General features: G+C 37.5%; 1 protein-coding gene across 14 annotated transcripts in view; it reads left to right on the top strand.

Moving 5' to 3' along the window:
• The window catches only part of iqsec1 (IQ motif and Sec7 domain ArfGEF 1), a 453,315-nt gene that overhangs the window by 243,768 nt on the left and 182,653 nt on the right, over positions 1-26,894 (top strand). The window contains exon 1 of one of the 14 annotated variants that reach the window (XM_062973844.1): positions 916-1,849. The exons of 12 other annotated variants lie outside the window; for them this stretch is intronic. In XM_062973844.1, the coding sequence (XP_062829914.1) occupies positions 1,773-1,849 (77 nt within the window). In that variant the 5' untranslated portion in view covers positions 916-1,772. Of the gene's footprint in view, positions 1-915; positions 1,850-12,019; positions 12,257-26,894 lie in introns of those variants that run through there. One more of the 14 variants, XM_062973845.1, reaches the window with a different exon arrangement.

The raw sequence follows: 26,894 nt of genomic DNA on the forward strand, positions 1-26,894 counted from the left end.
AAAATTCATTGGATAATCCAGAACGTTGGATAAGTGAGTGTTGGATAAGTGAGACTCTACTGTAGTTTATCATGAGTCCCTAAAATCTTGTAAGGACCAACACATCTTTTGATCTCTACAAAAATCTTCATTAGTCTCTGGTCATTTCACACATACTCACATTAATTTGGATTTGAGCCACTTGATGCCAGCCAATAAATACTTGTATCTCTAGCACTGTCTGTACAGACACACACACACAAATAGTCCTTTAATATTCACTCATTACCAATTTCAAGCCTTTATTTTTAGACCCTCCAAACATAAGTTGAGTGCAACTAGGATTCCCCCCCCCCACCTTTTGAATAATTCACTTCTAGCCAGTGGGAATATGTGGGAAGGAAGTTACTGCTGAACTTAATTCTTTTTTCAAAATGCAGAATTGTGCTGTAGCCTCCCTTTTAAAAGATAAAGAGGCCCAAATGGCTTGAGGTTTCAAAGGACCATAAATGAAAGCTGCTTTTATCATTCCTGTTCCACCCAAAGGATTTAAATAGAAAATGCTTCTAATTTTAAACTTCCTTTTTCTCCAAAGCATCTCTCAGCTAATTGCTTTCTGTGGTCCCTTCAGAATAAGGAATGGTTTGCGAATCCACTGTAACTAAATGAGGACTAGCTGCTGTTTTGCACTGCTGTTAATTAGCCTGGCTCAGAAAAAAAAATCCATCCTCCTCTGAGGAGAGTGCCTCGGCGTGGCTTGTTACAAATGCATTATATCCCAGTAAGCCAATGACAGGCTGCCATCGGGCCTCCATTTTAGATTTTATCAATGTGTTCTTGTTGCCATAGCATCAAACCTATCTGGGGGAGGCTTTCTCCCGCTGGCTTTTATGGCTGGGAGCATGCCCCACTGTGCGCCATGTGGTTCAAACGATTAGTGGGGGTTTTTTTCCTTCACAGAGACCTCACTGGCAAAGTGTGCTGGGATTAAGATAACCGTAATTTATTTTCTGAGTGGGAAGGGTCCACACACACACACTTAGGCTTGTCACTCCCCACCTCCTTCCACTCCCAGCCATGAGGCAGCCAACATTTCTCATAGGTGCTGGCAGACAATGGAGCAGATGTGATTCACACCAGAGGAGCTGCTGCCTTTAGGAAAAGAAAAAGAGAGGAAAAGAAAGTTGAATTCAGCTGAGTTGCAGAACTGAGGCGTTTCCACATGACGCATCTTAAGTCTTCTGGTGTCCTAGAGCCTTATGGACTCAGCTGACTGGAATATTTGGCTTATCATTTTCCTGATGATTTGTGAATATAACAGGAGTGGATTCCAGGGGTGGGGGCTGGAAGAACCCTGACTGGAATATATCCTAGTAATTATTATTATTATTGTCAATTAGATTCCGGGATGACCTGAAGGGGCAACATTTTTATTCTTTTTTGTGGATGTGTACACAAATAATCATCACGGGTTATGTGCTGAGGACTCTGAGAAGATTAGCTGAAGCCAAGAGAAAGGGGCTCCGTAGTAAATGAATTTGTAGCCTTTGTGCCACTGCCTCTTTGTATTAAATTAGTGCACTGTAGCTATGCAGGTGCCGTGCCATGTGGATAAAGAGCTTGCATACATTGGTAGCAACAAGAAAACACACTGCTGCCTGCTTAGAAAAGGGGAGGGGTGCCGCGTGTAATACTATTTGGTATTCTTTTTTTTCCTCCTGTAAAAAGTGGGATATTCTTCTGTTAAAGATTGCGAACCAGGCTCTACTTGCTGCAAATTGAACTGTTTTAAAATGCTGAAGTTAAAGGCCTTCTGCTTGGATTATTGGCAGTTTCTATGTCTCCAGCCTCTGCATGGTTTCTATAAAAGGTAAGGACAAATTAAATGTAAAATGTTTCTCCAAACTAAGAGGTTGCTGGCTGCAGCCTTCACTCACTGCAAAGCACATTTGCATGGAGAGGAAAGGGGTGTGGTGGGGACATTAAGGCAGATTTATTGCAAAGCTTGGAAAGCTGTTCCTTGGATTTTTCTTGCAATTGTAGTAATCACTGCTATTTCCTTACCTGAATTCAGTTGATGCAATTTATTTTAAGTCAAAATAAACAGAAATAATCTATCTCACAGTTAACATGTGTTTTAGCATTTCTGCAAAAAAAAAAATGGTTCTTAGATAGATACTACTGTCCAATGGATATTTATGCCATCAATTCTTCTATATTATAGCTACAAGTACAAAGTTCTAATAGAACCGTTTGTTTCATTTGGTACCGAATCAACTGTACACAGCAGCAACCCTGACAGAAAGCTGAAATGATAAATGGTGAGGGAGAGTTAAAAGTAATGGAAGTGGGTGTAGGGTGCATTGTTCTTGTTAAATAAGTAATTTAATATGACACGTATAATACACTTTCCCTACTATTTTACCTAGTCTGCAGAAATCTTACTATTTGCAATGTTTTAATAATAATAATAATAATAATTTAATATTCTCATCAATACCCCAAAGCTGTTTTCTTTCCTGCCATCCGTTGAAAGTACTGTTTTTTTTCCTTACATAGAGTGCTTTGTAGGAATTCTAACTATAGTTTCATTTACTGTCGAGGGATAGTCCTCTTCCAGGCATTTTCTCTGAATTATGCTATTTTAATGATCATCTTTGAGTAGACAGAAATAGCTGTGAGTCTTATGACCCTTTGATTTCAGCAAAGTAAGAAAAAGTATTTGAATGTCTTTTGAAGTGAGGTTTCCAAACATTGCCACACTGTGGTGCAGAAGGTTTGACACTTTTAATTAGGATATGTGCCTCACTCTTTTATGTACTGTGTCAGCTAGATACGTTTCTGCATCAATTTTTTAGGTACTCCCTTTATGGTAGAAACAGCTTAACTGTAAGATAATGTTTCTCTTTCCTGGATAACACCTGCCTAATTAGCATCATATCATATGAACCAGAATGAATTTTAAACAATTTCCTCATGTTCTGCACATAAAAGATTTTCTTATTCAACCCTCCTGTATTTAGAATTTACTCTGCAATTGAAAGGGGTCAGATTTACATACAAAATGGGAAAATGAGGACTGTACATGCAATAAATGAATAGACATTAAACTCTTTCTATTTTGAAATAGGATAGTTAGGAAACACAGTTTTTATTTAAATCCCTTTTTTAAATATTTAAAACAGTGTTCAAGAAAGTTGTGTGAAGCGCAGGGCCGTAGCCAGAAAAAGATTTTGGAGGGGGTTTTGAAAATTGGGGGGGGGGGGTTGAACCCCTAACACCCCCCCCACCCCCCCACTACAGACCTGTCAATATCTGCTTGAGATAGTGCCTGGGAGGACTCTTAATTTTTTGCATCTCATAGACTTAGCATGGGGATTTGGTTAACCAGTTAAAATTCATGAGTAAACCAGGTTGTTGTTTTTTTAACCTGAAAAATTTCAGGTGTGGTTTGAACCCCTAAAATGCCCCCTGGCTACAGGCCTGTGTGAAGGTTAGATACACAATGGGTTTTAAAATACCTTGTCCAATTTTTTGACCTAGGCACTTTCACATCTTCTTTAGAGTTTCTAAATTCTTATTTAAATATTTTGAGGAATGTGCCTGAATATTAGAGGTGTTAGGGATGGCGAAAGGGCAAGTGTATGTATGAGTGAGAAAGAGAGTATTGATATAGAGTATTACATGCCCTAGAATAGAAATCTGACTAGCAATTAATTTGCATGCTGATGTTTAAAGATATTTGAGAGTAACATTATGGACCACGTCACATGGCCACGGCCGGTGGCACTCCTTTCAGGGCGAGGCATGGGGCCCTCATCTCGCCTGGCTGCCCAGGCAATCACATGGAGGGAAGTGAGGATCACCTATAGTGTGTGCGACTACCCCCATAGAGCTGGCAATATGGGAGACTTCCCTTCATATGATTGTCCTGCTGATGGGCAAGGCAAGGGCCCATGCCTTGCCCTGAAGAGGAGCACTGCCACCAATTGCCGCCGGCCATGTAACGAAGTCCTAAGACTTGTATTAATATGCCATACCAAAAGTTTGCCAAAATAAAAAAATGCCTAGTGCTTCTCAAGATAAACTGAATTTACAAGCCACAAAAAGTAACAGAAGATGAACATGACACTTGTCATGATGCTAGGCAAAACTACGGTTAGGTGGATCTGTAATTGGTTAAGCGAACAAACCCAAAGGGTGCTCACCAATATGTCTTCTTCACCCTGGAAAGAAGTCACCAGTGGGGTGCCGCAGATGATGGATTAGAAGGCATTATCATCAAGTTTGCAGACGACAGATTAGAGAGATGGACCGAAACTAACAAAATGAAGTTCAACAGGGACAAATGCAAGATACTTCACTTAGGCAGAAAAAATGAAATGCAAAGATACAGGATGGGGGACACCTAGCTCAACAGCAGTACATGAGAAAAAGATCTTGGAGTCCTCATGGACAACAAGTTAAACATGAGCCTACAATGTGATGCGGCAGCAAAAGCCAATGGGATTTGGACTGCATAAATAGGGGTATAGTGTCTAGATCCAGGGAAGTCGTTCTACCCCTCTATTCTGCCCTGGTCAGACCACACCTGGAATACTGTGTCCAATTCTGGGCACCGCAATTGACAGGAGATGTTGACAAGCTGGAAAGTGTCCAGCAGAGGGCGACTAAAATGCTCAAGGGTCTGGAAAACAAGCTCTATGAGGAGTGGCTTAAAGAGCTGGGAATGTTTAGCCTGCAGAAGAGAAGGCTGAGAGGAGACATGATAGCCATGTACAAATATGTGAGGGGAAGTCATAGGGAGGAGGGAGCAAGCTTGTTTTCTGCTGCCCTGTAGACTAGGACGTGGAACAATGGCTTCAAACTACAGGAAAGAAGATTCCACCTGAACATCAGGAAGAACTTCCTCACTGTGAGAGTTGTTTGGCAGTGGACTGTGGTGGAGGCTCCTTCTTTGGAGGCTTTTAAGCAGAGGCTGGATGGCCATCTGTCAGGGGTGCTTTGAATGCGATTTCCTGCTTCTTGGCAGGGGGTTGGACTGGATGGCCCATGAGGTCTCTTCCAACTCTACTATTCTATGATTCCATGATTCTATGAAATGGGGCGGGGCTTGCCAACCATCATATAATGGCACTAGGCAGGAACCAACTCCAAAAGTGCTGTAAAAAGTCCCAATGTGATAAGGTGGCAGGTGTATGATTGATTTGGTTTTTGCATTTCTATGCTGCTTTTCTCCCAGAATAGGTTCAAAACCATCTTGGAAATATCTCTTTCCTTGGCCTATTGTAGCTCAAACAAATGTCACTTACTATTTTTTTCTCTATTTGACAGTTCATATGACCATTTAATCCTTGATCCTAAATTGCAGAGCCATATGACATTGCTATAGGTTATGTGAAAGGTGACTTGGTAATTTTCTTCATTTTAGCACCTTTTATAATGTACCTTCTACATTAATTCAAGTAAGAAATGTTGCTGTATTGAAAATAAAACAAAAGGTGAGGAAATACATTCTCATGAATGAAAAAGATTGAGTCTTTCATGTTCATCTAAGGACAGGGGCTTCATTGAAGTTAGAAGGTGACATTAGACTTTGCCTAAGAATTTGGTTGAAATTTCTCTTTCCGTCTCAAATTGTACTCTTCCATTTGTAATATAAACTTAATAAATATAAAAATTGCTGCTGTCATGTAAAAAAATTAGAATATGGGACAGGAGTATGGAAGTTTGTAATGTAATTATAACAATCCCTGTATCAAGCATGTTGCCATATTGTCACTGCCACATGGATTTCTCACAATACGAAGGAAGTTTTTTTTGCTACCTCGCCATGGTACTTCATAGCCTGTATTCTATAAATAAAATGCTGTTCATATATTTTGCAAAAATTAGTCATGCTAACACAGAGGCCTGAGTTGGTTATACAAACTGAATATTTACTGTCCTCCATCTTCCCATTATGTGTTCACTTTGGCACAAAGAACCTGATATTGTCTCACTAGAGAATTCAGGCTTAATGTCAGTTAATAGATCAGGAAATAAACCAAGATTAGAGGTAAAACTATAACTTAATTTTTCCTTGTGTGATAAACAAGAGAGAAGGTCAGCTCAAATCACTATGAGATAATGGGCCTAGAAGATTGTGGTGTTGGAGAAATTTTGGTGCCTTTTCACAAGTGGTTTCTGTATATTTATGTGAAACCTACTGTATCAGAAATTGTGAAAATAGCTGGCTGCAGGACCATAGCCAGAAAAAAAAATGGGGGAGGGGGGTGAATTTTTTTTAGCGAATCATGAAGAGTAGTTCCATAATGCAAAATAATTTAGAAATCAGGATCCATTGATAAACTTCAGTGGACACTCATGGGGATTTGGTTAACCAGTTAAATTTCACGAGTAAACCAGGTTTTTTTTAACCTGAAAATTTTCGGGGGAGGGGTTGAACCCCTAAACCACCCCCTTGGCTACAGCCCTGGCTGGCTGGTAGTAATAACTGTAGCAGTGGATAGTTTGTGTCCTTGTGATCCATTAGCCTTTCTGATTGTACTTCTGTGTGTGCTCATAGCCTCTGACAGGAAAAAAAACACTAGTTTTGAAGAGACAGTTACATTTTGAGCACATTGCTGAAACCATGAAATTTCATGCTGGACATGAGCTCTCACAAGGGATATCAGGGAGATCTTTAAAAGGCTACCTTGCTGTGCAAAGATGGCAAGTTCTGGTAACAGTAAGATTTCTTCACATCTCCAGCCAAGACTATGTCTTTCCCTCGCCCCCATACTTGTTCACAACTTTATAAACCATGGTTGAGAAAACAACAAAAAATTGTCCAAACAGGTTATTTAATCTCATAGAAAATCCAATATCTGATGTTGCATAGAACTGTAAGACTTGTATTGGTTTTCTTGTCAACCTTCATTGTATTTTCGCTGTATTTGAACAATGGAGGCACTTAGAGTTAATTTAAATGCAGTTTGAAAGGAAGACGCAGATGTTATAGATCATATGTGTCACGGTCATTTTTGCTTAGATCCCTATTTGGTGTCAATGGCTGATAATAGTGTTACAAGATTAGCAGTGTTTAATTAGGTCAGTTTGTGGTACTTCTAAAACAATGGCTTTGGGAAACAGTTACATTGCATTTTCCATACTAGAGATTTTATAAATATTCAGCATGATTTGGGTAATGTTCATTTCTATGACAAAAAAAAATGAAGAGTACATTGTTTTATGCTATTTCAGTAATATTATGAGTAGTAAAGTGGGTTTGTTTATACAGGGAAATGCATGCACTTCTAAATCTAGCAAAACAGTTGTTCTCCCTGTTTATCATGGCCCATCATTTAAGTAGTTGAAAAACAAATTAAAGTATGCCTCTATTGGGTCAGAGATAGTACATACATGTGCTTACAACATTGGAGACATGAGTCTTGAGATAAAGATTTAATATTAAAGAAAAAATCCTCTGAAGATCATCTAAGATCAGTATCTGATGATCACCTAGAAGGAATAATTATTAATATGTACCAGATGAAAACTGTAGGAACTGCAGATTATCTGGCCTGGTATACTTATTTATTTTATTTATTTATTTAATTTATATACCGCTCTTCTCCCCCAGGGGGACTTACAGTATTCTTATGGCATATGTCTTTGCAGGCACTGTATGGAAATGAAGCCAGCAGGGAACAGGAAATAAACACAGTGAAGTTGTACTATGGAGGCATGAGACAAAGCTGAAGGGTTTATAAGCCCATGTCCTCCTCATTCATTGAGAATGATTAGCAACCCCAACTGCAATATAGGTTTAGCCTGATCATTGCTGAGACTTGCTAGGATTCTTGTTTTCTGGGGTTTCTTTTTGCCCATCCCATATTGTATATTAGAGAATTTGAGATATTAATATTGGGGAAAGCTGTTTTGAAAGGTGGTAACATGGTAGGTAGTGTAGGGAGAAAAAATAAGATTTACAGTGAGCATCATTTCAAAGTGGCCCCAGTAAACCCAGGTTTGGTATTTGGGCTCTTTATTTATTCCACCTTTCTCTTAAACTGAGATCCAAGATGCCTCACAACACACACACACACAAATCTAACAGTAAAAATTTAAATTAAATTAAAATCACATTTAAACCATTGTTTTTTTTAAAAAAACCTATAAAACAATCGAAAGCATAACAAAGGTATGTTTTAACATGCAACAAATTATAGTATTTGAGACAAAATTTCTCCATACGTGCAATCTGATCCTACCGTATGCACACACTACTAACATTCAAGTAAATGCTACTGAGCTCAGTGGAGCGACATATTTAGGATTGTTTCCAAAAAGATTACTGTCAACTTGATCACTATCTGTATTGCTTCATAAATAAGTTCTACTGCTTGGAGTGTCTGTAGAGAGAATAGCAGTGTGATACATATAAATCAGAAGATTAGGAGGAAATAAGCAGAGACTGGCTCTGAACTTGTATGCAGAGTTCATGCCATAGTTGTTAGGAACAAATGGTTTCCTTTCACTTGACAGTGACTTCATCCAGAGCAAGCCTGTGAGTCATAGTGCCTGCAGTACAGCTCTCTGAGGAAGCAAGCTCTAGATAAACTTGGTGCAAGCACAAAGCAGTGAGAATATATACTCTCTCTTCTAGCATATATTGTAATTTCATAGGATTTAACAGTATCCCCAGTATGTTCTGCAGGTATTCTGTTTTATAATAAAACGATGGGAGACAGCCAACCGAAACAAACTTCCAAAGAGCATGTACACTACAAATGCATAAATAATATAAAAGCTTTCAGCATCGTTCCATGCAAAACAGTACATGTAGTTCTTGCCATTTGTGACTCTGTACTTAGTTCTCAGGTTATGAAAGCAGCAAAATACCAATATCCATCTTAGGATGAAATTCACATTGAGAACCTTAATTCTTAACAGTGCAAGAGATAGTTGTCTAAAGTTGGGAATAACAAATGCTTATTCTGAATTATCTGAAAAAAATGAAAATAGTTGGCAATAGTAGATAATTTAGAATGGCTTGTGAAATTAAAATATGAGCAGGTGTATGTTTGTCTAAGTAGTCAAAGATCTTAGGATTCTAGGGTTTCTCCTAGTAGTATCTCTTGCTTTTAGATAGTTTGCACCATGCATGCCTGTACATATTGATCTCCAAAGAGAAATTTCAGACAATTTTCCATATAACTAAATAGTAGCCAACTGGAACAAGCTGAATGCTGATTTTATTAAAGTTTGCAAAATTTAAGCCCTGGAAAATATAAAGCATTGATTCAAGAGATACCGTATATAAAATATAAAATGGAAAGCTCTGTAATGAAAAATGTGTGTGTGTTACTATGTGCATAGACACAGAGGAGGGCGACTAAAATGATTAAGGGTCTGGAGAACAAGCCCTATGAGGAGCGGCTTAAAGAGCTGGGCATGCTTAGCCTGCAGAAGAGAAGGCTGAGAGGATACATGATAGCCATGTACAAATATGTGAGGGGAAGTCATAGGGGGAAGGGAGCAAGCTTGTTTGCTGATGGCCTGCAGATTAGAATGTGGGACAATGTCTTCAAACCACAGGAAGGGAGATTCCACCTGAACATCAGGAAGATCACTGTGAGAGCTGTTCGGCAGTGGAACTCTCTCTCCCGGACAGTGGTGGAGGCTCCTTCTTTGGAGGCTTTTAAGCAGAGGCTGGATGGCCATCTGTCAGGGGTGCTTTGAATGCGATTTCCTGCTTCTTGCAGGGTGTTGGACTGGATGGCCTGTGAGCTCTCTTCCAACTCTACGATTCTATGATTCTATGATTCATATGGGCTTAGACTCTGCAGGGAGGAGGGAGTTTTCATTTCCTGATAGATGTTGTTGCTTAGGAGCAAAGCAAAGACTCCCGTCAATCCATTGTATAGGATGGCCAGACAAGTTTCAGGCAATGCCTGGGAGGAGCATGCTACATCTCTGTTTAGTAACAAATGTAGGTGATCCAAAGAGACTTCAGAGTATATTTTATATTTAATTGAATCAGAGCCGGCCCTAGGTATTTTTCAAGTGTAGGCAAACAGAATCCCCCCCCCCAAAAAAAAACAATCACTGAAAAATAACAGCGTTGGATAAGCGAAAATGTTTGATAATAAGAAGGGATTAAAGAAAAGCCTATTTTAAACATCAAATTACATTAAGATTTTACAAATTAAGCACTAAAACATGTTTTACAATAAATCAACAGAAAAAGCAGGAGACAGGAGTTGCCTTGATGGCACCCCCAACAAGATGGCACCACAGGCAATTGCCTAGTTGGCCTGATGGTTGAACCGCCTCTGAGTTGAATTTAGATATGATGTGACAGTAGTGAAATCGTTCTTTATTAGCACAGTAAGATGACTATGCAGTAGATTTTCTCCCTGAGATAACTGGTATCAAGGGTGATAGTTTTCTGGGAAACATCTGTTTTGGGGTACATTTGATCCAGCATGATGAGACTTAATATAACATCTGTAAAATGGAAATGTTATACCAGCATGGATTGCATAAATGGCTGGAAAGTATTTTAAAAATCAATTATTCATTTTCAGTTAGGAGTAGGGGTTGGTCCTTAGGATGTTTGCGCAAGATTTGCCTAATCCTATACAATGTTTGTTCAGGATTTTTAAAAAATTAATAGGGGTTGTTAATATTTTTCTAGCATGTGAATTTTTAAATTGAAAAATGATTAGAATTAGTGTCAATGCATGAGAAGGAGACAGAGCCAAGATTAATCACCTGAATAAGTTACGGCACCTAAAATGATTATATTATTATCAATAAAAATTGGTCAAACATTGCTTTGTGTGATCATTCACAATATAGAAATCAACTTTTGGCCTTACACGGGCTATATAGCACATTGTTTGACAGAAAACAAAACAAGGATTAAAGCATAAAAGCATCCTTGTTTTGAAAATGGCCTGAATTTGAAGCTTTGTTTTCCAGCAATACAATGCAATGAATACCGTCCTTACAGTTTCTTTCATCTCTTCAAATCTGGCTGGGCACTCTGGCTTGCCCCACAAGTGAGCTGCCCCATGAACTCAGCATGAAGCAGCAAGAGAAGAATTAATGTCCCAATAATATTCATGACACACTCTGGTTATGTCTTGAATCCATAGATAGCCACCAACAAAATAAAAAGGATTGCTGTTGCATATGTGGTGTATGCATAGTGAAGAAAAAGTAATCTTCACTTAAACACATTACATATATTGCAATACATATTGAAAATATGTACATTCTATGCTGTTGTTGTTGTTGTTGTTGTTGTTATTTGTCCTGTATATAGGAATAGCCATATATAATTATCTAACCGCTATACAAAGCTTGATTCTCGTGCATAAAGAATAGCTTCTTTTTCATGAAATCTTTTCCATTTCAGATACAGGCAGGGCCAAAAGTCACAAAGACATCTGAAGATTTAATAACATTTTGAAAAAAAATGGAAAAGATTTTTCACATAATGTAATGTAATTTCTTACATATATTGTATGTAATGCTATGGTCTTGAAACTTTAAAACAAAAAAATAAAGGAGTTATTAAATACTGAAACTCCTTTGTGACTTTTGGCCCACCCTGTAGTTGAATGTCCTGACTGATATAATGCTATATTTAATTGGAAGTTTAGACAGTCATTCCTACACTGTGTGCTCATATATAGCTTTGGAAAATGACTCATTTACTTCTTTTGGCACTTGAAAGTTTATTACACCAGACAAGTTTTTATGTAAAAAAAAAAACCAACTGTAGGGTTGTTTATACAGCTTCCACTGTAAGATTTAAATATACTTCGTAAGCATTTGCAGTTCTAGCAAATGATATTCTGGCATCCTTTAGGCATATGCTTTTAAAACCAGTAAAGCCTACCTGCTTTATATTTTCTTTACTTGATAATCCGAAACAGTGATATGTTACCTTCCAAACAGTGCTGGATAATCTTTCCCAGTTAGTGAATAACGTAAATTGTGAAGAAATCAGTAATTTGAGACCTCAGATGAGAAAGCTGGCTTCCTTCTGTAAAAAGTTTAAGCTAGTGGAGGCTGGGGGAATCGTTTTGAGATCATGAATCAGAGCTTGGCTGCCTCTTGAAACTTGGATAACTTTTGCTCTGCGCCGTGAGTGTACTTTTGGCTAGTTTGTTTGGAATAAGTGCGATTTTAGCAACGCTGCTGAGGTGATCATGAAGGAAGATGGCAGTGCAGTGTGGAATCTGATGTGGAAATACTGCATTTCTGTCAGGACAATCAGGTACTGTTTGAAACTGGTATGTCTGCTCTAAAGGCTATGGATGTTAGATTTCTCTCTGCCTATATTCAGCTTGGATGTCTTCTCTCAACAAAGAGGACTATCCTTTCCTTTATATGGGTTTGATTCGAACCTTCATTTTAATCTAAAAGAACTGGCACTATTGTAAATGTTGAAATACTATAATATATCTTTATAAACTGAGGGTGGCTTTTCATTTGAATAATGGCTGGCTAATTCTGTAGGACATTAGTAAATTGGCAAAAGGAGTATCTGCATGTGAATGTATCGTGTGTTCTAACGTCAGGGTCTTACCTATACGTTCGATGTGTTTGAAAGGCCATCTCTTCCAGTACAGCGAGAGACTGGCTGTCACGCAAAAAGCAATTGGAGAATTTGTATTTGGTGTGAAGAATTTGCCCCTCATTCCCCAAGTTGTGATCTTGTTGGTTCCAAAGAAGCCTATTATTAGGGGAAGGGCATCATTAGGCAAGTTAATTATGTGTACTTTCAGTTACTAAGATAGTTTGTTTCTTTGCTCCTTTCATGCTATGACTTCTTTATATAGCAAGGCTCTATGTTTTGAATGCCATGTTTTGTGTGCAAACCTTCCTCAACAAAATGCATAATCTAAGTAATTACTGGATTTCACACTATGTAATTATTCACAGTGCCAAAGAAACAGTATAGTCTGGATTTCTGCATGAACTTTCACAGCCAGTTAAAAATAAATGGGGCTTACTATTTGCATTTGAAATCCCCCCCAAGTACATCTTAGACTCTGATGAGGCTATACCAAGAAAACTATATGATAAAGATATGCTAATTCTGAAAAGTTTAGTTGATTATTCTTGCTTTACCAAAGTGCAAGGAATGGTTTGGGATCAATATGAGAGTTATTCATTCAGGTATTACTTTTTATTGTCACTTCAAATATAGAAGTGTATATTCTTCTTAATATTCTTATGAAAAATATTCACTCAGATTTTAAGGACACTGGAAAGTAATCAAACCCTCAAAATATATGCATTAGAAGTAAAATTCAGTGATGATGCACTAGTAGACTAGTAATGTGTTACCAATAAATACCTGTTTTGGAGCCTGTTATATAGTTCTTCTTTACAAATGAGAAATTTCTATTTCTGTTGTTCACTACAAAATTATTGTTTTGAGTGTGTGGTTCAGTTTAAAAGTTAGGTTTCCCTTACGTAATACTATCACAATGCCCTCTTGGTGAAGATAATGACAGTGTCTTAATGCTGCTTAACAGTTAAATCTGCCAACTCATTTCTGAGGTTTTTTAGCATAGCCATACATAGATTCTCAAGAGCTCTATTCATGCCTGGTTTAAGTAAACATGTGAGGAGGGAATGAGTGCTATAGCCTCACCCTGTCCCAGTGCTGCTCTTCTCTTGCAGGGAATGACACTTTAAAATAGGAAGCCTCATCTAAGCAGGGAGACTCTCTGTGTGATTCTGAATAATGGGGTGTTGTTGTGTTGTTGTTTTTTGTTGTTGTTGTTGTTTTTGGTATTTGTTTCTAGAATTATGTTGATAACCTACCAGAAGAGAACAAAGAAAATAATCAACAATTAATAATTTTATGTTTTGATGTTTATGTTTTCTGTCAAAAAGTTACAAAATCCATATTTTAGTTAAATCCTTGCAGCCTATGAAGTAGCGTTTCCTTCTGTGATCCATTACTGAGCTAAGATCTGAAAAACTGGTTGAGGGAGATATTTGGTCATTTGTGGAGCCATGTTTAGCAAACTTTTGCTATATATATATATTAAATTATTATACTTTCTATATTATCATTGTGTCTTCTCAATATTAATTGACCCAAAATGGTGGGAGAGATAAAATCAGATATTTTAAACATGGACATATAAGAGCTACAAGTAAATGCTAAATTGTACATATATTATTTTTTGTGGAATATATTAGTTCATTGAAGAAGAAGAAAGGTGACTAGGTTAGAAGAACTAATATTTTCCAAAAGCAAATATATCTCTGAAAGCCAGCATGGTGTAGTGGTTTTAGAGTTGGACCATGGTTTTGGAGACCAGAGTTTGCATGCCTGTTTGGCTATGGAAACCCACTGGATAACTGTCAGCAATTCACAATTTTTCAGTTTCAGAGGAAGACTGAGGCATGCCCCCTTTGAACAAATCTTATCAAGAAAATCATGTGATAAGTTCTTAGAGTTGCCATAAATCGGAAATGACTTGAAGGCATATAAATAACTGGCCATCATTTAGATAGGATAGTTATTTTGTCAGATAATTGGCAGTCAGAAATATTTGCCAATCTACCACAAGTCTCTGAGAGATTTACTAATAGATCCAGAAATGACTTGAAGGCACATAACAATAAACACAGCTCACCTTCAGGATATTAAAGTAGCACCATAGATGTAATTAACATTCTGTTTTGTACTAACACCTGTGTGTACTAGCTTTATTGCTGTGTTTGATGGCCCTCCCTCCCCTCCCAGTCTAAAATCAACCAGCACTCAATGAGATGGATCAGCAGGCCTTTTCAACTACCACCTAAGAAACAGTTTGTTGTTGTTAACAGCGGCCAGATCAACTCTGATTTATGGCGATCTTATGAATAAGAGACCTCCCCAAGACTCTGTATCATCGACAACTACCCTGCTCAGATTCTACAAACTCAGAGTTGTGATTTCTTTCATTAGGTCTATCCATTTATAGTACGGTCTTCCTCTTTTCTCACTACCTTCCATTTTACTAAGTATTCTTATCTAATGAGTCATCTTGTCTCATGATAAGACCCAAGTTTGATCAGTTTGGTCATTTTGACTCATTAGAATGTTCATGCTTTATTTGCTCCTGCACCTATTTACTGGTCATTTTGTCTATGAAAAATGATATACGTAGATCTCTTCTCCAGCACCACATTATACCTGAAATTGGAAACTGGACCCAAAAATCAACCAGTGACTTAATGTGGACAATTTGGTACACTGGACAGGTGTTCCCTATTGACTGGGATTAAGTCAGGGGGTGAATGGATACATTCTGTATCAATTTTAGCTTCCAAGTGCTTGTCAACACTGTCACACACCCCCTTTAGCACTGAAAACACTTTTGTTAGGCTTTAATGCGATATTGCAAAATGAAGCAGCTGTCTCCAGAAAAAAAGGAAGGCAATGGCAAATCATTCTGGAAGCAAAGATTTGGGTGTGGACATTCATACAATTTTAGGGTCTGTGTGGTGCTAATGGGGTGAATTTGAGGCAGCTCAAGGATAGAAAGATCTGATTTGCAACTGGATTATTTGGGTGGTGTAGATAAATCCTAAAATCAAAGGACAGCCCAGTGTCAAACATTTTGAAGCTAAATTGTCTAAAAGATTGTGCAGATGATGATGATGATGATGATGATGACTGATAAAACATCTTATTGCAGAAGAGGATACACTATATGAATTGCGGATCATAATAAATTGTGGCAAGATCTTGGTGGTATGGGGATACCAAATCACTAGTCTGTCTCCTGAGAAATCTGTATAACGACCTAGTAACAACAGTAAGAAAAGACCATGGAGCAACAGACTGGTTCAAGATTGGGAAAGGAGTACGGCAGGGCTGTATCCTTTCACCCTACCTATTCAACTTGTATGCAGAACACATCATGCGACGTGCGGGGCTTGACGAATCCAAGGCTGGAGTTAAAATTGCTGAAAGAAACATTAACAACCTCAGGTATGCAGATGATACCACTCTGATGGCTGAAAGTGAGGAGGAGCTGAAGAGCCTTATCACCAAGGTGAAAGAAGAAAGTGCAAAAGCTGGGTTGCAGCTAAACATCAAAAAACCAAGATTGTGGCAACCAGACTGATTGATAACTGGCAAATAGAGGTAGAAAACATGGAGGCAGTGACAGACTTTATATTTCTAGGTGCAAAGATTGCACCAAACTGTAGCCAGGAAATCAGAAGACATTTACTTCTTGGAAGGAGTGCAATGACAACCTCAATAAAATAGTGGAGAGTAGAGACATCACACTGGCAATGAAGGTCTGCATAATTAAAGCAGTGGTATTCCCTGTAGTAACCTATGGATGTGAGAGCAGGACCATAAGGAAGGCTGAGCAAAGGAAGATAAAGGCTTCTGAACTGTGATGTTGGAAGAAAATTCTGAAAGTGCCTTGGACCGCAAGAAGATACAACCAGTCCATACTCCAGAAGATAGTGCCCGACTGATCGCTGGAGAGAAGTATATTGGAGGCAAAGATGAAGTACTTTGGCCACATAATGAGAAGACAGGAATGCTTGGAGAAGAGAATGATGCTGGGGAAAATGGAAGGAAAAGGAAGAGGGGCCAACCAAGGGCAAGTTGGATGGATAGTATCCTTGAAGGGACTGGCTTGACCTTGAAGGAGCTAGGAGTGGCGATGGCCAACAGGGAGCTCTGACTTGGACTGGTCCATGAGGTCGCAAGAGTCGGAAGGGACTGAACAAATAAACAATATATGAATTAGATATTTTTTCTTACTGTTTCTTACCCTTCTCTCAACCAAGCAGTTCGAAAACATGCCAATGTGAGTAGATCAATAGGTACTGCTCTGGCAGGAAGGTAACGACACTCCATGCAGTCATGCCAGCCACATGACCATGGAGGTGTCTACGGACAATGCCGGCTCTTCGGCTTAGAAATGGAGATGAGCACCAACCCCCAGAGTCAGACATGACTGGACTTAACGTCAGGGGAAACATTTACCTTTATCTTACTGTTATCACCTTCACTCTCAAAAGCATTTTTGCAGAGATATCGCTATTTCAAATTGGGTCCATCTTTTTGAAACACTCTGTATATCTTGCAATGCATATCAAGTAGCCAAACATATACAAGAGCTTTCAAACATTGACCCAGTGGGCTTCTTGATTTTTGCCTGCTAATTCCATTAAAAATGGCAATTGAGACTGTGAGAAGTTTTAAAACTGGTTCTAACTCTGGAAGATAGAACCACTTCTCCTTGTCTCCAGAACTCTTGCCATAGGTCTAAAAAGTTGTACTGGTTACCAACATGCACAAAATGAACACTCTATAAATGAACTGTGGCTATAAAAATCTGTGTAGATGTTAAAATGGGCTTTGCTAAAATTTTGCTCTCCACTCTTTTCATAATTTTGCCATTCATTTCAGTAGATGGATTGCACAGCATTTCTATTGTTTACTCTTGCTGTACTGGGCATTCCAACACTGCCCAACCATACAAAGTACAAACAGAATTATATACAGTGCATTAGGGCAGGGATAAAATCAATTAGGTATTGAATTACCAATGTTTTAATAGCATAGTTTGAAGTAGTTTATTCTCAAAATTTGGTTTAGTGGTTAGAAAAATAGACTGGAACTTTCTTAGTCAGCAAATCCACAACCCACAGGGAATAAATTGCAGGGTTTACAAGAGAGTTGTACATAGCTTTATGCTTGCATCTTAAAGTTCCATATTTTCAGGGAATGGAAGGAAAGAGTTGATGGTTTGCTTTCAGTTTTCCACACATCTGGAAAAAATGAAACATTTGTTTTTTCAATATGTGAGTTGTCCTGGTGCTTTCTCCACTCTTCTATGAACCGTTTCCATGTTGTTTCAATGATTTTCCTTTGCATTAGTTAAGTTTCATTTTTTATAAAATACTCTTTGTTGCAGAAAAGAAAAAACTAGTGTTTTCCCTGTAGTACCGAATGCCACTATATAAGTGGAGGAAGAAGACAAATGTTTTTGGTAATTTTAAACAAAGAAAAAAAGGAGAAAGTCTGTAACCACCAGGAAGAAAAAGAACTGACCCACTCTATTCTGTGAAGTTTGATTGAAATAAATGAATGGAGTCATCCCACAATGATTTTGGGGGTGTTCACCTGTGGCAGATTTTTGTGTTTGTTTTCTGGGCCCCTAATACCAATGAGTTTATAAAAACACCATAGTTCTGACATTCTAATTCCATGTTTGGAGGAGTTTCTCTGTTTCAAACACTTGCCCTACCTGATTGAAGAGTTACAGAATTGACAAATAAAGTTCATCCCATGATCTTTTTCATAGTGTGGTAATAGGGAAATGAGTGCTTACCCTGGTCATTGTATTCTATGCATAAGACTTTGATTGTTTCACCTTTGTTGACCATAGCTCAAACATTCTGCATGGATCAGATCACTTTCTGTGCCACATTAACAAAGAAATAATAGTGTGTATGGCTCTTGGGCAAGATATAATGATTTCATCATGTGAATTTCCTAGCAAAAATTAGGGGGAAAGTTCCAATAATAGATTTTGTTTCAAAATTTCTTGGTAATAGAGCATTCCATTTATTTTACCTGCTGAGATAAGGATGTTATAACTCTCTTTGGAATGAATGATATATAAAAGTGTTCAATTGCGTTGGACTGTGCACAAACTGACTTGAATTGAAAAGAAATCACAGTTATTCACAAAATGTTATTAATGCAGGTTTATATGTAACTGAACTGGCCTCAGACCTCACGTCTGTTTTTCTCAAAATTACCTTCTTGGTTATACTGTTAGCTTTCGTCTTAAACTATGCTGAAGGTTTGCCCTTTCATGAAATAGAGAACTAGCTGTATGCAGTGAAACACTAGACATTAGAAACTCAATCTACTCTGGCTAGAGAAGCTAACAAAAACAATTACATTATTTATTTACACAATGCTATCTCTGTCTTCCCAAAGAGCTTCTTGATGCAGGCACACAAGTGTTACTGAACTGGTAAAGTGTTTACTTGAAATAGAAGAATTATTTGTATAATATTTGTGTGTTAATATTTACATAGCTAGGTGTTTACAACAATGCATGAAATGTATGTGATCTAAGCATAGTGATTGCAGTAATACAGTATTAGAAACAAAGGTTTTTAGTAATACTGGCTTTTGTTACTCCTTTGCTAGTTTTATTGCTTTGCATGTACGAAATATTTCAGCTTTTCTAGAATACATAGGTTGGAACCCTGGTGAATACATGACTATGTTTTTGAACATTTAATTTCTTGATTATGAGAAACCATAATTTCAAATATTTTTTCATTGCGATAGTTGATGGTTGAATAACAAAGCAATTCTGGTTTGAGTAAGAAACATGATGGAGTTGAAATTGAAAACATATATTTAAGCATATTAAACATGAGCCCTACTTGAGGATATTGTCTCAATTACAGATTAGTATGGATGGGTCTCATATATATCTGTATATAAAATGTAAATAATGAAATTAGCAGTATTTGTAACCATGTTTTAAGTAAACAATTTGTTGTCCTATGTAGCATATATATTAATATATCTGGTCATTTCAGTTTTCTCTTTTAAAAAGGGATAAACTCATATATCTTGCAAGTCATGCTTTATGCTTTTTTTTAAAAAGTCAGTGCTTGTTCTAAACATCTAGGAAGAAAACATTGGGAAAAAGTGCAGTCTGAAATATTTCTTTGAGGAGGTTGTGTTCTGAATCTAGATAAATCTATTAGTAAATAAGTCCTATTGCGCTCAGAGGTAAAACAGTGATTTCTGAGAAAATTATTGACAATGTTGTAAAAATGCTTTCTAATATGTAAATACAAGCTTACCTCATTTATTTGTATGGAAGATGTTTACCAGTCCTGGAATCTGCTATCATCCAAATTCCTAAAGTTGATAATACAGTAGAATCTCACTTATCCAAGCTAAACGGGCCGGCAGAAGCTTGGATAAGCGAATATCTTGGATAATAAGGAGGGATTAAGGAAAAGCCTATTAAACATCAAATTAGGTTATGATTTTACAAATTAAGCACCAAAACATCATGTTTTACAACAAATTTGACAGAAAAAGCAGTTCAATACGCAGTAATGTTATGTTGTAATTACTGTATTTATGAATTTAGCACCAAAACATCATGATATATTGAAAACATTGACTAAAAAATGGCTTGGATAATCTAGAAACTTGGATAAGCGAGGCTTGGATAAGGGAGACTCTATTGTATCTATACCTAAAACACTTACATAAAATGATATAAAGCATTTTTGGATTTGACATGTTAAATGGGGCATAAGATCATCATGGGTGTATAAAAGCTTGGGACAATATATGGGTTGTTTTCCTGAGCCTTTGTTAAAGTGCCAGATAAACCTTTGTTCATCCTAGTTGTCTGTAAGAAGACCTCCATTGTCATTTAAATAATTTGAAGTGTTTCAGAGGCATCAGTAAACTAACTCATGAGTGAGAAGCTCATGTAGCCCACCAGATGTTGTTGGCTTGCAAACCCCTGCCATCCTTGACAATTCTGTATAGTCAATAGTGGAGAGTGGTTGGATAAAACTTTGTTATGCACCTGTGAATTATTCTTGAAATGAGCAAAGAGTCATTGAAAATTGTTTGAGAATCAATAGGATTGATTTCAAACATGTTGAATTAGTATTGACCCAAGAAGTCGGAAAACCAATGTGGTGCAGTGGTTTGAGTATTGGACTGTATTCTGGAGATCACAGGGACCTCATCATACCGGAAAATGGAAGGTGTGTGTGGAGCCTCATGGCAACCCACGGTAACCTGCATCCCTCCCTCCTTCCCACATCACATGGGAACATCAGGAAAAGATACGTTGGTGCCCTGTCCCTGTCCCTATCAGATGGGGGAAAGGGCAAAAACTGTGGGTAGCTCCATTGAAGCTACCCAGAAGACAGTGCTTCCTAGCCACCTTGGCCATCAGTGGGGCGGGCCACGGCCTGCATAATGTGATGGCGTTTGGCAGGCTCCACACCTGAAGAGGAGCAAGGGGGCAGTTTCCCCTTGTGTGGGGTGGCAGAATTCAAATCCCTTCCTGGCCATTGACATCCAGTGATTGACCTTGGGAAAGTAATATTCTTTTAGCCTCTTTCTGAAAACCCTTGCCAAGAAAACTTCATGCTAGCTTCATCTTAGGGTCGCTATGTATACAACAACCAGAAAGCACCACTTTAGTATTACTAAAAACAAAGCACTGGAATCTGTTTAAGGTATCCTGCTGCTGAATGTTTTCCTTTCTGCATGCTAAATATCATAATTCAATTTTTTACATATAGAAATTGTTCTGGAATGCAGTCAGTTAAAAGGCCTGCATTTCCTCAGTTAGTGCATGCATTTTAAAATATTGAATGCATTATAGGTATAAAACTGAAACTATAGAACTGGAAATACCTAACACTCATATTTGCTGACATTTCAGTCATCCTTGCAGGGATATTTGTTTAATATGTCAACAAATCAATATACTGTGACACTATTTCCCTCTAGACTTGCAGCCACATTAAATTAAGTAGGGCTTGAACCATATTGACAGCATGTCTAATTATATTCATAAAACTGTTTTAAAGATACACCTTTTATCAAGATAAATACAGTAGAGTCTCACTTATCCAAGCTAAACGGGCCGGCAGAAGCTTTGGATAAGCGAATATCTTGGATAATGAGGGATTAAGGAAAAGCCTATTAAACATCAAATTAGGTTATGATTGTACAAATTAAGCACCAAAACATCATGTTATACAAAAAATTTGACAGAAAAAGTAGTTCAATATGCAGTAATATTACGTTGTAATATTTACGAATTTAGCACCAAAATATCACGATATATTGAAAACATTGACTACAAAAATGGCTTGGATAATCCAGAAACTTGGATAAGCGAGGATTGGATAAGTGAGACTCTACTGTACATTTGTTTAACTACCTTGCATAGATAGTGTTTTATATATTTTATACATTTCAGTTCAGCTGACAATTTTCCTAACTTTTCGTCTTAGTATTAGAATATACAAATATTTGCTCAAGCCATTATTTTTCTTTTGAATGAGTTCCGTATCAGGGGAATTTGCTGATGATGTGCATTCCAAACCAATGCATCCAATGCTTAGAAAGATTTGGTATAATCAAATTCTAGATGGAGCTCATTTGTGTAACACTCCAGGTTGCATATTTAGCTCTTGAAAGTCAAAAGGACTAAAACAAAGGGTAAAGTCTCAAGGCAGAGTTTGTTTATGTGTGTGTTTCTTTTTAGTGTTTCCTGCTCCTTTGAAGCATAGATCTTGCTAATTAAACAATTAGGACAACAAACACTGCCCAGCCACGGGTCAGGTAGAAAGTTCAAATCCCAGATGGTCCATATCTATACAGGACCCATCTACCAGATGAGTCCTCACCATAACGTGTGCTTTTTTCCAGTATTAAGCCAATTTGTTATAGTCTTAATGAAATATTTATGAGTCTTGTAGCTTTCCCTTGGAAAAATCCAGTTTGTGCTTCCTTGACAGAGCTGTCGTGTGTGTGAAACAATTATTCTTTGCAGATAGAAATAGAAGGGGATGCTAGACTTCATTAAAATCTTAGGCTGTCTGTTCCATAACATTAATAGGAAATATTCACAGCAGAAAAGTCTACAATAGTGTACAACCATGTGAAAACCTGCTGCACTACACATAAAGTACATTGGACATGAAGCTTAAACCACATATGCTTGTTTGGATGCCTTCCTTTGTTAACATTTAAAATGGAAAGGACATATTTTTACATTAAATCAAACACATTGGAAAATACATGAGCTGACCAAAGTATTGTGTTCAGTTCTCTATCCTCTTTCACATAATAAACTACCCACCTAGCCTCACTTTGAATATTATGTGTGAACTAAAATAAATGTGAAGTTCATTTCCAGAAGGTACCAGATTCCCTGAAAATAAAAGAAAATGAGTTATAGGTGATAGCACATTGCTGGCTAGAAGTAGAATATTATGCACAGATCAAAACTATAGTATGGTCATGCAGTTTAGAATATTGAATGCAATGTAGAAGTTGCTGAAAAAAATTGTTCAGATTAAGAGTGAGGAAATATGGCCTTCCTGATGTTGGACTGCAGTTCTCCTTATTCACCATCATTACTGGTACAGTGACCAAGACCTATGGGAACAGCAACATCACAAAATCTAGAGAGTCACAAATTTCCTAGCTGTCTTCTAGTACAGTCTGCTTGCATAACCAATAATGTTATAATTACATTGAAGCTTTTCCTTGAACATTTCAAAGAAAGAAAATTTAACAGTAAGTACAGAAAATATATTCAATTGCTGTACAGTTCTCATTTACATTTTCTTCTTAATCTTCCAGGTACACATAAAATCCTGTAGAACTAAAAGATAGAGGGGAGTGAGGAGAAATCTTTTATACAGCTGTTTTTAAGGATTTTTGTGGGCAGCCACAACTATTTTAATCGTATTGGTTGAAGCCCTTTAGTGGCAATAATGGCCTGTTGCACTACTGCATAGATTTTATTTCACACTGGCACAAAGGGGAGAGCTGCCAGAAGGAAAAGGCTCATAACTTACAAATCTCCAATATCCAGGGTATGTGTAAATTTGTACGTGTAAGAAGGTGAGCGAGAGAGAGAGAACAGTTCTCCAAGACAGTTTTTCAAATTGCATTGACTCTAAGTACTCTTTCCCTAAAAGCCAAGCATTTGAAAGATTGGTGCTGGCCATTGCTGCCATCTTTCTCTCTGTCATCATTACCACCATCACCTATTTTTTTGCCAATGCTGCCAGTGGAGCCAATAAGATCCTGGCAATTGATCTAAACCTGTATTTGAAATACATCTTGCATAAGAACATGAGAAGAGCTATGATGGATAAAAGTCATGGTCTGTCTCAATGGTGTGAAACGTTTGGCCCTCCAGGTGTTTTGGACTGCAATTCCCAGAATTCCTGCCCATTGGGCAAACTGGCTAAGGCTTTCAAAGTTGGAGGCCCAAACATCTGGAGGGCCACAAATTTGACACCTCTGGTCTATTTCATCCAGCATTCTTAGCAGTGAACCAAAGACCTATGAAGATACCACAAGCAGGAGGTGTGCAGCTTTGACATCCTGTCATGCTCCCACCCATGGATATCAGAGGCACGCTATCTCTGTTACCAGAGAAAATATGTATCAATTACAACAAGTAGCCATAGATAACTTCATCCTCCAGGATATGTTCCAGTATTGTGATGTGTTCCGATAGCAGTTGAGCCTAGCTAAATATAATTGATATCATGATAATCCTATTCAAATAAAACCTAGCTAACACATTTCATGAAAATAGAATTCAGTGCAAGATTTTTGTTATTACAAGCACACATTCATTTCTTTTCCCCTCTTTTAAAGGTAGAACAGTAATGTTTAATTAGATTTTGAAATGTTTGGAATAAATGTTGATAATCCTAAGCATCCTTGAAAGTAACATCTTGTTAAAGGAAAAGGTGAAGATGTCTAAAATTCGGGTGAACTGGAAATTTAAGTCAGCTGTAACAATGTTGTGATGTGCCTCAAAGCTTTTTGAAATATTCATTATGCTATATCTGATTACAGAGCTTCCTTCATGCAAGTTCTATTAAGCTGCTTAAGAATAGAGATTTTTTTCAGCTACCCTTATTCATATTATTAGCTGTGATGGAGTTAAATGAGTAAGCTGAACAAGTCTTGACAAGCTATGTTTCCAGTTTGAATTTCATGTTCATTATTTTTTACGATATTATTACATTACAGTGTTGGTTTCAAAGGATTTTGCAAAAGTTCCAAAGCTGTTAATCTCTGGTAGCTAATTAAAATGAGTTTCTAAATTTAATTTAAGGTGCATTGTTAAATAAAAATAAAACAAATGTCTTTTGTAAACATTGCTTTAGGCTTCATTTCTATAGACTGATTAAACTAAATAGGATTTAGGAATAGACATGGAAAGGATTGTAGTGTAAACCTTTGGCTTCTTGAACTCTAACTCCAAAGTATTTTGTTGTACAATATTTATTCTTAAATATATTATCAAAGTGTCCACAGTATTCCAGTATTATATGCAATCAGGCAATGCCCCTAGAATAGGAAACACAGCAAAGTCTGATAAATTATATAAGTGACTAATAAAACTGAGCTTTCCAATGAATGTAATCTACAGATCAATTTGTGTTAGAGCAGAAATAAAGGGATTTAGTTTGGCTGGAATAATTTCACAGACAGCTTAAAGAAATAGTCCAAGAGTATTTAACAGTAATAAGCCTCTAATTTCTACTAGTTATATTGTTTGAGATTAATAAATAAATATTCTGTGATCCAACCAGTCCATCACCCAGGAAATAATGCCCGGCTGCTCACTGGAGAGAGAGATATTAGAGGCAAAGTTGAAGTATTTTGGCCACATCATGAGAAGACAGGAAAGCTTGGAAAAGATCATGATGCTGGGGAAAATGGAAGGAAAAGGGAAGAGAGGCCGACTGTTGCACCCTAGGCTTACTAGAGCACTTTGAAAACCAAACTGAGACCAGTATCAAAAGCAAAGCAGTTTATTGAAGATTATATATATATATATATATATATATATATATATATGCAAGCAAATATTAAAAAGTCTCAGAAATATATAGTCTATAATAAAAGGCACTTGACTGTGCAATTATAGTCCAGCAAAAAGCAAAGTTGAGTCCGCAAGGAAATGCGGGCGTGAGGTCCCTTTAAGGGATTCCCAAGGTTGTTTACCTTGAGAATCCAGGCACCTCGCGTTTCACAAGGGAAAGTTGACTCAACAGCGTTGGAGAGCTAATCTACTACTTCGCCTTAGACATTCTTTTTGACTCCTTTCTTGCGCGATAGATTGTCTGTGGTCAAAGAATGTATCATCCCCAGCCGCCTCTCCATCTGATGAATCTAAGTTTGGGCGATCATCAGAATTTTCCCCAATTAAATGACTTTCTGAAGGTATAACTACAGGCAGCTGCAAGGTCACTGGACTCAGATCCCAGTCTTTCAGGAGCTCATCAACCGATTCAGTCTCTGAGTCAACATCCATCACCTGTGAAGGGCCTGATCCTGACAGCTGGGCTACAACACCAACCAAGAGCGAGATGGATGGACGGTATCCTTGAAGTGACTGGCCTGACCTTGAAGGAACTGGGGGCAGCAACGGCCGACAGGGAGCTCTGGCATGGACTGGTCCATGAAGTCATGAAGAGTCAGAGATGACTATGCAACTGAGCAGCAGCAGCATTCTGTGATTTTGTATGTACATGTCAAGATGTATTTTCTGAGGTGTATTTCTAAAGGAAAGATCAACAACATACTAAAGATGCATGATGAAAAGATATTGTTAGTAGAGGTGCTTCACACTGTGACTATTTTTATATTCCTGCTGGTTTCAAATGCTATCTTGGTAAATCTATCTAGTGCCTCTTTTTAGTCATATGAGAATGCAATCAAGGTCCAGCCAAAAATGTGTATAGGCCTTATATGCCTCTCAGTTCTTGCAGGAAGTCTCACAAGATTTGCAGTTCCACAAGATTTTGCTGCAATGCTACCAGGAAACTTCACCTCAGGTGTGTCCCATGACGTGAAAACACAGAGCAACAACACCCCTCTGGCAAACACTGGTGCAAGTCTCTAACTAGAGTAGCTTTGTATAGAAGCTTCTACATGAAGTATTAGAAGTCATCAATTAGATAATTGTTTTTAGTTTGAATATAAAAACAAGCATTTTACAAAATAAAAATTAGATAATTTTGTTTTATTTACTTTGTGATGGGAGAAATAATATATTTCATTTGTCAAGATTAAATTATGGAAAGTAGGGTGTTAA

This window comes from Anolis carolinensis, chromosome 2, assembly GCF_035594765.1.
Source record: "Anolis carolinensis isolate JA03-04 chromosome 2, rAnoCar3.1.pri, whole genome shotgun sequence".
Taxonomy (NCBI): Eukaryota; Metazoa; Chordata; class Lepidosauria; order Squamata; family Dactyloidae; genus Anolis; species Anolis carolinensis.